Source organism: Argopecten irradians, chromosome 8 (genome assembly GCF_041381155.1).
Source record: "Argopecten irradians isolate NY chromosome 8, Ai_NY, whole genome shotgun sequence".
Taxonomy (NCBI): Eukaryota; Metazoa; Mollusca; class Bivalvia; order Pectinida; family Pectinidae; genus Argopecten; species Argopecten irradians.
Window position 1 is genome coordinate 28,641,339 of NC_091141.1, and position 13,168 is coordinate 28,654,506.

Consider the following 13,168-nt stretch of genomic DNA (forward strand, 5'->3'; position numbering starts at 1 on the left):
CCGAAGATACTGAATATGGCGGAGACTGACTGCGTTTTATTCAAAACCAGGAATATATGATCACTATATTTCGGCTCTTTTATATACTGACATATGGTTTTGGGGAGCTAAATCATCAAGTTACATGTCCATATTCAAACATAAAATGTTAAAACGACATATCGTTACAGTGAAAATTACAAGAAATACAACTTTAAGATAATATACAAAATGTAAATACATATGTGATGTGTTTTAGTTAAATTTTATGTAATTCGTTGTTGATCAGTTTACGTGTTTGTAGATCTTATCGTATCATTAAGTAGCTGTGTTGATAGACTTTATACATTTTCTGTTTTAAAAACACATACAATGCAAACCATGTTTGAGAGTGCGCCAGATTCACATTCTAGTCTGCGTGCAAATGATGTTGAATATCTGTTTTAAGGCGGACTTACGTAAATTTGTGGCAATCTGAGGGTTTAAATATGTTCAAAAAGACCAGATACAACTTATATTCTTTTAAAATCAATTATGGAACAAAGTCTAATGACCATATTTTCACTGTTTTTATTAGAACATAACAAGATTCATGACTATAAAATGGTATTCGTTGATATTGAAAGGCTTCCAAGAGACGTTATGAAGAAAAAATAGATTAGAAAAACTAATATTCTAAATTTAGTCGCCTTTTTACGATATCATGCAATAACGTCAGCAAGTACTATTATGACGCACCAATATATATATATTTTATGTACAGTTTATACAAATAAAATTCTTACAGGTGTTAAACAGTCGCCCTGAATTATCCTTTACCTTAAACGTCAGCACACGAAAGATCCGTATCCTTATCACATCCAATATGGTGGAAAAGGCGTGTAATACCTTAATGAGTTAACATTAATAAAATTCTAGTATTTGAATTTTCATACAACCGTGTGAGTGTAAATACAAGTCATAAGTTCCTACGAAATGATATCACAAGAATGACCGCAATAATTTAACTCGAAATATATGTAGATCAATAGACTTTATGTCCTAACAGTGGAGGTTGGCAAGGCGCAGTTGTTCAATCACTTTCTTAATTGGGAATTTGAAATTGTCATCGACGTCGATTTTCCGACTGAGCAGTCAACGGCTTATGTTACAATCATAGATTTCGTACACTAGTATCGGAGGAAAATCAGCGAAAAAGTCAAAATCTGAAAATTAAGATGGGTGTGATATCGCTTTCTATAGGGTACGATGTCACGTTGAAGGGATGAAGTATCTTTCGCGTGGGGAGGGGGTGCAATATCAGTTTCAAGGGGATGGGATATTACCGGTCTGCTGTTATATATAACATTTTAGGATTAAAAAAGTGGTATCATCAATTATAATAATTGTAGGCTTTATATATTCTATCTAATTAATAAATGTAATAAAAGTATAGTTTTGTTGTTTGTTGATGTTTCAAACAATGACATTGTTGGTAGCTGTTCGTTGAACAATAATGATGATGAAGGCTTTGTCTTCTTTTCCATGGTTTTAATTTGATTCGATATGCATAATTAGCATAGTTGCTAAAGGATCGTATAGCCCTATACATCCTGACGGGGATTACAATAACAACTTCTTCGTCTACTAAATACATTCTATAAAATTATTTCCATGCTGTGGTGTGCCTGTAGTGTGGTGTCCTGTGGAGTGTGTGAAGTAGAGTGTATTTAAAGAATATCCCGAGTATCTTATATATTAGATACCAGGAAACAGGAATGGCGTAAAGATCACGATTCCAAAGTGGCGTCAGGCAATGATTGAATAACAACCTCCTAGATATGAAATAACGTCATATATGGACTTCTAAGACGATGTTCCTTGATCAACTGCCTGAAGATATATTTGAAAATTATATGTATGTGCATATGTGCAATGATCATGACTTAACCTAAATTAAATTTTCATAACTATGGCCTGGTAACGCTACATAAATTACACCATCTTTATCTGCGTATAATCTTACGAATACGTGTAACCGAATACCCCACAATCGGAGAAATCTTAATGCATGACTTTTTCCATTAAACTCGTGCTTGGTACTGATTTCTGTAAGAAGCCTTCTTTGCCGTTTTATGTCCACGTTTAAGATTAATCTTTACATACTACTTCAAGCTATTGCAGTGACATCTTCAATAGCTTCCACATCAAGAATGTATTATTGGGGTTAAATTGTTAGTTTAAAACATTAATTTCAAATTTCGTTTCTGCTTGACAAATATTTTACGAACAATCAAAGCATAGCTCAAATGATGATAATACCTTGATTACTATTCTGAACCCGCGATTAATGTGCGCCTAACATTTTGTACAAGTTCACTGATATTCCGCCTCTCTTCCGAATGATGGAGCTCATTGGACAACTGCTGGGCTAGCTCTGCCTGTTTTAGGGCGTCTTCATTCCTCCCTTCTTGCAGTCGCAACCTCGCCTTTGCTACATAAAACAACATCTGCCACTTGATTTCTAGCTTTCCCCAGTCTTTGAAGACCTGCTGGAGAACCATGCTCGCAGACGTTAAGTCGTTTCCTGACACGGAGCCAGTAACAGGCTTGCCTCTGTGAGTCATACCAAGGTAAAGAAGCACTTTCACCAACAGACATCTTCTAATGAACGCTGATCGATACTGCTCATCTACTTTGTTTACATCGGGCAAATTGTCAACTGTGTTGATCATTCTCTCAAGTAAGGTTTTCATTCTATCCTTGATCTCTTGCTTCCCCGTTCGTTCATATGATATGCAGTCAATGCAGAACTCTGCCACGTAGAAATTCACTAGATGCATAGCATCCAATCTTAGAGACGTTGCTACCAATCTGATGCTGTTGTATTTATGCACGATATCCTCCATATCATAGCCCTTTGGAAACATTAACATTTGCGCCTGAGCAGCCATAACCATGATCGTCGACGTCAGTGGATGTTCTGTATGAACAATCAAACTCCCTACATCATGGATTTGTTGAAGGACATCACATGGTTTATCTGCTTCCAACAAGAACCGCAACCAGGCCAATTTAGCGTCCATAACGACCCGCGCTACTCGTGCCTTTTCCACCGACTGTGCTCGAGTTTTGTAGTCGGTATTCCATTTCCACACAATACTGCTAACTCTCCGTTCAAGTGTGTCAATGGCACCATTGTCTCTATACAGCCTTAACTCTTCGTACACATATTTCTCATCTGAAATGTCAAGACACTGGTTCATTGCTGATTGAACGGGCATACTTGTATTGTCCTCCTTTTTCATTCTCTGATACGTGTCAACCAATCTCACAGCCACAAATGTGTGTTGTGTATATCTCAGACAGTTTACAAGAACGTGAAATGGACATGTATCCACGATCTCCAGGAAAAATGTTAAGGAGCGATGATGACTGCAGTTGTCACTGTTTATTTTTTGCATCAGTTGCCGAGACATCCCCCTTCGCCTGAACAGCTCCGCCATGATATACCGAGGGTCCACATTGTCTACGAGAAATGAAAACAATGTCTGTACAACTTTCTGTTGTATTGTGTCCATGAGAAAAGTCTGAAAAACAAACAAAAAAGATAAAGACCCCTATTAAATTTGTTTCATAGTGTGAATTAATCTAGTGATTGTAGATAGCAGAGTAAGATTTTACTTATTTTACCTATTACCGCGGAAGAATTGGTTTCCTGTTTAACGTCTGGAATGAACGCCGAATTTGCCCTGGACGTTTTATTCTGCGTTTACTACCATGTTTAATAAAAATCAAATAAAATGACAAGAGATAGCCATTATAAGGGAGATATAAAAATTACACTACAGCCCCTAAACACACACTCAGAAAACGTAACAACCATCTATGCATCGGACCTAATTATCTATTATGGCCTGGTTAAGAGGGTACTATTGCCTCATAGTATTGTCGAGGGATGGAATAGTACTCGAGCCGAAGGCGAGGGCACTATCCTATCACGAGACAATACTTTGAGGCAATAGTGCCCTCTTAAACAGGCCATAATGGGTTTAGTACATCACCCTCACATGAGACCCGTTTTCATGTCATCGTAACAGAAGCACGTCAATCGACACCTCGCAACGGTATCTCCATTTCCACACCACGCTGTTACATTAAAAGTACAACATATAAATTGTTGCAGAAAGATGTGTTTTCTTTAAAACGGGATTCAGCTTCATGAAGATTAAAAGTAGATTAATATTGAACATAAGTGAACTGTATTCTGTAGAAAAGCAATATTTGCTTCCATCTCCGCACACAACAGCCTGTCCGCCATTTTGACGTCTTGGTCGAAGCGCAACGTTATAATGACGTCATGTAATGGTGACGTCACAATACATTCACGTTCAATGTCGCGCCACTTCAATAGTGCCCGCTTGCCCGGGCACTATTGCAAATAGTATCCATGTGTGTAGCCAATCAGAATTATGTATTCTGTCACGTGATGTACTAACCTTTTATATTGACTCGTAGATTGTTGTGCTATTTGTATATTTTATCAAACTATGAAAAAAAATGTATCTTTTTTGTTAAGTAAATTCACAGAGCTCGGTACATATTTCTGTCACCAAATAGCCGTGCTTACAGGTGTCTATAGCAGGATTTCATTTAACAATAAACATACAGATCGAGTGTTTTTGATATTGTCATGCAAATGACTGTCGCAGATTTTATTATGCAGATAATATACCTGTTCTGACGTATCATATGTCCATATAGTGAAATACAATCTTGATTTATTGAATTAGTCCAAGTTCCCATTATTACAGAGAAATTCAGAAAAGTAATCGAAATACACATACACACCCACGCATGATACACATTTCCTTCTACACACAAGAGTACTTGAAGACACATGGTAACACCTTTGTAAATCCTATCAGGACACCTCAGGAATTTACATGCTGTCATCACAGAGTTCTGATATAAAGCTATCTGACAAGACTTTTATTTATAAGCTATAAGAAGTAAGTTCCGAGATTGGAGGCAGTACTAGTTAGGACGTTCTCAAAATGTTGATCAGTCAAGAGGAAATCATTGTAAGTTAAGAGATACATACATCGCTCGATGACCAAGATAACATACAGAAGATACACCAGTTCTGTGATACAATGGAACATTTTACCTCAAGTGCTTTTATAAAGTATGACATACTTACATATGCCGTCACAGTTCAGGGTTTACTGAAGGAACAACAAACGGGCTAAAACTTTGATGAAAAATCCAGGAAGTATAAATAAAGATTAGTCACGACATATACATTTTTCCTTTTTCACCTGTATTATAGACATATCATTGGATGAGATGTGTTCACTCATGTGTAACGTAGGTAGATCAGTAGAACATGTAGGTGTAAGAAGCCTTCATCTAAGAATAAAAAAACATAACGTCATTTTAGCGTTAAGTTATTTGCACATGATAATTATTCAACCTGTGTATAAATAAACATGTTTAATCTCAAACAGATCTTCAGAATATCAGTCGCACATGATTATCTTAAAAAATGATGTTATGTCCGGGTTATGTCAAAATTTCCAACTGAAGTCAACAGTGAATAAATTAGAACTGTGACAGTTCGATTTACTAGTGGTCCCTGACTATGGTTTGTCAGAGATCTACCCCTCTCCCACCTTTCACTGATATGTCACTGGTTTTAGCCGTGGGAGGTTTCTCTGTCAACCTCTAGGGTATGACAGATTGCGCGCACTAACTTTTGAACCTGAAGACAATTGCGTGACGTCATGACTTCATGCGGTGTGTCCTTGGCTTGCCGTGAAAATGCTTCTTTTTAGGATATTATCACTAGTTTTTCTTTTGTATGTGGAAGACAAAGAATAATTCCCCTGCCAATGAGAGTATGACAACGAAATCACAACCCTCGGGGCAATTCCTGAATGTCCACCTCTCGGCAAGCCTCGGGTTAGACGTTCATGAATTACCCCTCGGGTTGTAATTTCGTTGTCACACCCTCTAGGTAGGGAAAGATTCGATTAGTCATTTCATAGAATACTATTTTTATGTTTATCTGAATTGTGTATCCTGTCATGTGTTATCACTTCTCGGAGTATAACACTTTCTGGTGTATTAGTAAGTTCAGTAAATTATTTTATCAAATAATCCACCTGATATCCAGTGATTTCGTTGAAATCACAAACATCGCAAACAGAAATAGAGATGATGGGAGTAAGATGATTTCGTTGAATTCTTTAAGGCAGCTTCGTAAACAGAAACGAAGATGCTGAGAGTGATATTATTTCGTTGAACTATTTAAGCATGAAAATTAGTTGATTTCGTTGAACTCGATTTGTCCACATCGCCAACAGAAACAAAGATGCTGAGAGTAAGATGATTTCGATGAACCACGCAACGGCATAAGAAGATGAAACTTATGATTTAATAAAACGCATTGAGCCCGCATTGCTAGGTGAAATAACAAAGATGTGCAAAGGTCAAAATCATTAACATAGGTACTTTTTACGAAACAGATATTGCTTTAACAAAATAGATTTTGTGACGAATCAGATATTGTTTTGAAACACACTAGAAAAATATTCATCAAAATGTGACCATTTAGTTTGTTTTGGTAGGAGAAACAGAGGTTGAGAATGAGATAATTTAGCGATATCGACAGGAAAAAACACCTATGTTGTAATTCAAATATTTCCTGAAACTCCTAACCCAACCCATAACCTTTTGGTCTAGGAATACATGACGTCCTCATTACCAGCAGATTCAGAGACGCTCAACATCTGATGATTTTTGTTGAATGTTGCATCGCAAGTAGCAATTTGGATGACGAGAGCGAGACATTTCCTGAATCTTCATTAGTCAATATCTACTAAAACTCATAGCCAACAAAACTAATGAACTCTCTAAGGCCGCAGCGCCGACAGAAACAGAGATGCTGAAAATACGTTGACCTCGTTATGTCAACATCGCCAACAGAAATAACGATGCTGAGAGTATGATGATTTCATTAAACTCTTTAAGGCCGCATCGCAAACAGAAAAAAGATGCTGAGAGTGAGATGATTTCATTAAACTCTTTAAGGCCGCATCGAAAACAGACACAAAGATGCTGAAAGTGAAATATTTTCGTTAAACCCGTTTCTTCCACATCACCAACTCAAACATAAATGCTGAAATGAGATAATTTCGCTGAAATCGTCATGTGCATATCGCCATCAGAATCCCAGACGCTGAAATGAGATGATTTTGTTGAACTCGTTACAGGCCGCATCACCAAGAGAATTAGAGATGTTCAACATGAGCTGATTTCGTTGAATTCTGCATCCCCACTAGACATTTTGATGATGAGTATGAGAAATATACTAAAACTCCTTAAATCCGCATCGCCAACAGAAACAAAGATGCTGAAAAGATATGTTTCCGTTGAACTCGTTATGTCCAAATTGCCAACACAAAAAGAGATGCTGAGAGTGAGATGTTTTCGCTGAACTCGGTATGTCGACATCACCAACAGACACAAAGATGCAGAGAGTAAAATGATTTCGTTAAACTCGTTATGTCAATATCGCCAACAGAAATAAAAATGCTGAGAGTGAGATGATTTCGTTGAAGATAGTAACCACGCAATGGCATAAGAATGAGAAAGGCTAAAACTGATATGATTTCATAAAACGCATTAAGCCCGCATTGCTAGGGGAAATAGCAAAGATGAGAAAGAGATATTTTCTGGAACTCCTTCAAAGTCATTAAGACAGGTATTTTTAGGAAACAGATATTGCTTTGAAAAGAAAGTTATTTTGATGAATCAGACATTGTTTTGAAACACAGTAGAAGAATATTCATCAAAATGTGACCATTGATTTGGGTTTTGGTTTCCTTACTTTTTTTCAACTTTACTGACCATAAGGAATGTGTGTGACCACCCAAAAGTAGCAGAGGCAGCTTATCTACTTCTAAACTATGAACTTTGTGGATATAAAAGGCCGCATCCAGCTCATAGCAAGGAGCTTATGGCCTTAAACATTCCAAATGATCAGGTCACGAGGCTACTAGGTTGCAGCATCCGCACATGTTTCTAACCTCCTTCCACATGAACAGTCGGGTAATGCTACCATCAGGAGACAACCTAGCGAAGTATTATAAGAAATCACAGACGAGAAGTTGATCATCTGATAAAAGATCACATTTTAACAAGTATTCTTCACCATAGCATATTGTTTGATGTGTCAGGTAAAACACATAGTGGTTCGGGTTGATGATTTCGTAGAATTCGTTAAACCGGCGTCTCCACGAGAGTTCAGAAAAGATACATTTATTAAACTGGTTAAGCCCGCATCTCCAACAGAAAAGAAAACACAGCATGAAAAAGCAATTATTTTGTACATCTAGTAAAAACGGCATATCAAGGAAGCATATCAAGGAGAAACAGAGGCTGAGAATGACATAATTTAGCCACATCGACAGGAAAAAACACCGATGTTGTAATTCAAATATTTCCTGAAACTCCTAACCCATAAACTTCTGGTCTAGGAATACATGAAGTCCTCCTCACCAGCAGATTCAGAGACGCACAACATCAGATTATTTTGTTGAAATTTGCATCGCAAGTAGAAATTTGGATGACAAGAGCGAGACTATTCCAAAATCTTCATTAGTCAATATCTACTAAAACTCCGTAAATCTGCATCATGCTGAGAGTGAGATGATTTCGATGAACTCTTTAAGGCCACATCGTCAACAGAAACAGTGATGCTGAGAATGAGATGATTTCCTTGAACTCTTTATGTCAACATCGCCAATAGAAACAAAGATGGTTGGAGTGAGATGATTTGGTAAAACTCTTTAACGCCGCTACTCCATAAGAAAACTAAAATGTTGCAAATTAGCTGATTTCGTTGAACTCGTTAAATCTACATCATCAACAGACGCAAAGATACTGAGAATGAGATGATTTCATTAAATTGTTTTTGTCTATATCGCCAACAGAAACAAATATGCTGAGAGTGAGATTATTGCGTTGAACTCTTTAAGGCCGCATCGGCAACAGAAATAGAGATGCTGAAAATGATATGATTTCATTTAACTCGTTTATCCACAACGCCAACAGACACAAAGATGCTGAAAGTGAAATATATTCGTTGAACTTGTTTCTTCAACATCAACAAAAGAAACAGAAATGCTGAAATCAGATGATTCCGCTGAACTCGGTATGTCCACAAATAACGATGCTGAGAGTGAAATGATTTCGTTGAACTCGTTATGCTCGAATCGAAAACAGAAATAGAGATGCTGAGAATGAGATGATTTTATTGAAGTCGCTATGTCAATATCGCCAACAGAAACAAAGATGATTGGAGTAAGATGATTTGGTAAAACTCTTTATCGCCGCATTGCCAATAGAAAACGAAAATGTTGCAAATTAGCTGATTTCGTTGAACTCTTTAAGGCCACATCGCCAACAGACACAAAGATACTGAGGGTGAAATTAGTTCGTTGAACTCGTTTCTTCCACATCACCAACTCAAACATAAATGCTGAAATGAGATAATTTCGCTGAAATCGTCATGTGCATATCGCCATCAGAACCCCAGATGCTGAAATGAGATGATTCCGTTGAACTCGTTACAGGCCGCATCACCAAGAGAATCAGAGATGCTCAACATTAGGTGATTTCGTTGAATTTTGCATCCCCACTAAACATTTTGATGATGAGTATGAGACATATACTAAAACTCCTTAAATCCGCATCGCCAACAGAAACAAAGATGCTGAAAAGATATGTTTTCGTTGAACTCGTTATGTCCAAATTGCCAACACAAAAAGAGATGCTGAGAGTGAGATGTTTTTCGCTGAACTCGGTATGTCGACATCACCAACAAAAACAAAGATGCAGAGTGTAAAATGATTTCGTTAAACTCGTTATGTCAATATCGCCAACAGAAATAAAAATGCTAAGAGTGAGATGATTTCGTTGAAGATAGTAACCACGCAATGGCATAAGAATGAGAAAGGCTAAAACTGATATGATTTCATAAAACGCATTAAGCCCGCATTGCTAGGGGAAATAGCAAAGATGAGAAAGAGATATTTTCTGGAACTCCTTCAAAGTCATTAAGACAGGTATTTTTAGGAAACAGATATTGCTTTGAAAAGAAAGTTATTTTGAGGAATCAGATATTGTTTTGAAACACAGTAGAAGAATATTCATCAAAATGTGACCATTGAGTTAGTTTTTATTTTTTTTTACTATTTTCAACTTTACTGACCATAAGGAATGAGTGTGACCACCCAAAAGTAGCAGAGGCAGCTTATCTACTTCTAAACTATGAACTTTGTGGATATAAAAGGCCGCATCCAGCTCATAGCAAGGAGCTTATGGCCTTAAACATTCCAAATGATCAGGTCACGAGGCTACTAGGTTGCAGCATCCGCACATGTTTATAACCTCCTTCCACACGTACAGTCGGGTAATGCTACCATCAGGAGACAACCTAGCGAAGTATTATAAGAAATCACAGACGAGAAATTGATCGTCTGATGATAAAAGGTCACATTTAAACAAGTATTCCATCTCCAAGGGAAAAGAAAATACAGCATGAGAAAGCAATAATTTTGTACATCTAGTAAAAATGGTTGATCAAGAAAGCATATCAAGGAGAAACAGAGGTTGAGAATAAGATAATTTAGCGATATCGACAGGAAAAAAAACACCGATGTTGTAATTCAAATATTTCCTGAAACTCCTAACCCATAAACTTCCGGTCTAGGAATACATGAAGTCCTCATCACCAGGAGATTCAGAGACGCTCAACATCAGATTATTTTGTTGAAATTTGCATTCGCAAGTAGAAATTTGGATGACAAGAGCGAGACTATTCCCAAATCTTCATTAGTCAATATCTACTAAAACTCCGTAAATCTGCATCATGCTGAGAGTGAGATGATTTCGATGAACTCTTTAAGGCCACATCGTCAACAGAAAACAGTGATGCTGAGAATGAGATGATTTCCTTGAACTCTTTATGTCAACATCGCCAATAGAAACAAAGATGGTTGGAGTGAGATGATTTGGTAAAACTCTTTAACGCCGCTACTCCATAAGAAAACTAAAATGTTGCAAATTAGCTGATTTCGTTGAACTCGTTAAATCTACATCGTCAACAGACGCAAAGATACTGAGAATGAGATGATTTCATTAAATTGTTTTTGTCTATATCGCCAACAGAAACAAATATGCTGAGAGTGAGATTATTGCGTTGAACTCTTTAAGGCCGCATCGGCAACAGAAATAGAGATGCTGAAAATGTAATGATTTCATTAACTCGTTTATCCACAACGCCAACAGACACAAAGATGCTGAAAGTGAAATATATTCGTTGAACTTGTTTCTTCAACATCAACAAAAGAAACAGAAATGCTGAAAAGATGATTCGGTTGAACTCGTTTCTTCCACATCACCAACAGAAACGATGCTGAGAGTGAAATGATTTCGTTGAACTCGTTATGCTCGAATCGAAAACAGAAATAGAGATGCTGAGAATGAGATGATTTCATTGAAGTCGCTATGTCAACATCGCCAACAGAAACAAAGATGATTGGAGTAAGATGATTTGGTAAAACTCTTTATCGCCGCATCGCCAATAGAAAACGAAAATGTTGCAAATTAGCTGATTTCGTTGAACTCGTTAAATCCACATCGCCAACAGACACAAAGATACTGAGAATGAGATGATGTCGTTGAACTCTTTAAGGCCACATCGTCAACAGAAGTAAAGATACTGAGGGTGAAATTAGTTCGTTGAACTCGTTTCTTCCACATCACCAACTCAAACATAAATGCTGAAATGAGATAATTTCGCTGAAATCGTCATGTGCATATCGCCATCAGAACCCCAGATGCTGAAATGAGATGATTCCGTTGAACTCGTTACAGGCCGCATCACCAAGAGAATCAGAGATGCTCAACATTAGGTGATTTCGTTGAATTTTGCATCCCCACTAGACATTTTGATGATGAGTATGAGACATATACTAAAACTCCTTAAATCCGCATCGCCAACAGAAACAAAGATGCTGAAAAGATATGTTTTCGTTGAACTCGTTATGTCCAAATTGCCAACACAAAAAGAGATGCTGAGAGTGAGATGTTTTCGCTGAACTCGGTATGTCGACATCACCAACAGAAACAAAGATGCAGAGAGTAAAATGATTTCGTTAAACTCGTTATGTCAATATCGCCAACAGAAATAAAAATGCTAAGAGTGAGATGATTTCGTTGAAGATAGTAACCACGCAATGGCATAAGAATGAGAAAGGCTAAAACTGATATGATTTCATAAAACGCATTAAGCCCGCATTGCTAGGGGAAATAGCAAAGATGAGAAAGAGATATTTTCTGGAACTCCTTCAAAGTCATTAAGACAGGTATTTTTAGGAAACAGATATTGCTTTGAAAAGAAAGTTATTTTGAGGAATCAGATATTGTTTTGAAACACAGTAGAAGAATATTCATCAAAATGTGACCATTGCGTTAGTTTTAATTTTTTTTTACTATTTTCAACTTTACTGACCATAAGGAATGAGTGTGACCACCCAAAAGTAGCAGAGGCAGCTTATCTACTTCTAAACTATGAACTTTGTGGATATAAAAGGCCGCATCCAGCTCATAGCAAGGAGCTTATGGCCTTAAACATTCCAAATGATCAGGTCACGAGGCTACTAGGTTGCAGCATCCGCACATGTTTATAACCTCCTTCCACACGTACAGTCGGGTAATGCTACCATCAGGAGACAACCTAGCGAAGTATTATAAGAAATCACAGACGAGAAATTGATCGTCTGATAAAAGGTTACATTTAAACGAGGATTCCATCTCCAAGGGAAAAGAAAATACAGCATGAGAAAGCAATAATTTTGCACATTTAGTAAAAATGGTTGATCAAGAAAGCATATCAAGGAGACACAGAGGTTGAGAATAAGATAATTTAGCGATATCAACAGGAAAAAAAACACCGATGTTGTAATTCAAATATTTCCTGAAACTCCTAACCCATTACCTTCCGGTCTAGGAAAACTTGAAGTCCTCATCACCAGAGGCAGCTTATCTACTTCTAAACTATGAATTTTGTGGATATAAAAGGCCGCATCCAGCTCACAGCAAGGAGCTTATGGCCTTAAACATTCCAAATGATCAGGTC

The 13,168-nt window shown here is 37.2% G+C and overlaps 1 protein-coding gene across 2 annotated transcripts; it reads right to left on the reverse strand.

Moving 5' to 3' along the window:
• Positions 1-734: 734 nt before the first annotated feature.
• On the reverse strand, positions 735-5,314 carry LOC138330068 (uncharacterized). 2 transcript variants are annotated; one of them, XM_069277446.1, is made up of 2 exons: positions 5,162-5,314; positions 735-3,548 (listed from the first exon to the last, which is right to left on the reverse strand). In XM_069277446.1, the coding sequence occupies exon 2, from the start codon at positions 3,537-3,539 to the stop codon at positions 2,289-2,291; it is 1,251 nt and encodes a 416-aa protein (XP_069133547.1). In that variant the 5' UTR covers positions 3,540-3,548; positions 5,162-5,314; the 3' UTR covers positions 735-2,288. The 2 variants fall into 2 exon arrangements, with proteins under 2 accessions (XP_069133547.1, XP_069133548.1); XM_069277447.1 differs by having other exon boundaries at positions 5,158-5,310.
• Between the last annotated feature and the right edge of the window lie 7,854 nt (positions 5,315-13,168).

Bases quoted from the DNA above. Each gene is read 5' to 3' on its own strand.
- LOC138330068 (XM_069277446.1), bottom strand. From the start codon at position 3,539: ATGGACACAATACAACAGAAAGTTGTACAGACATTGTTTTCATTTCTC.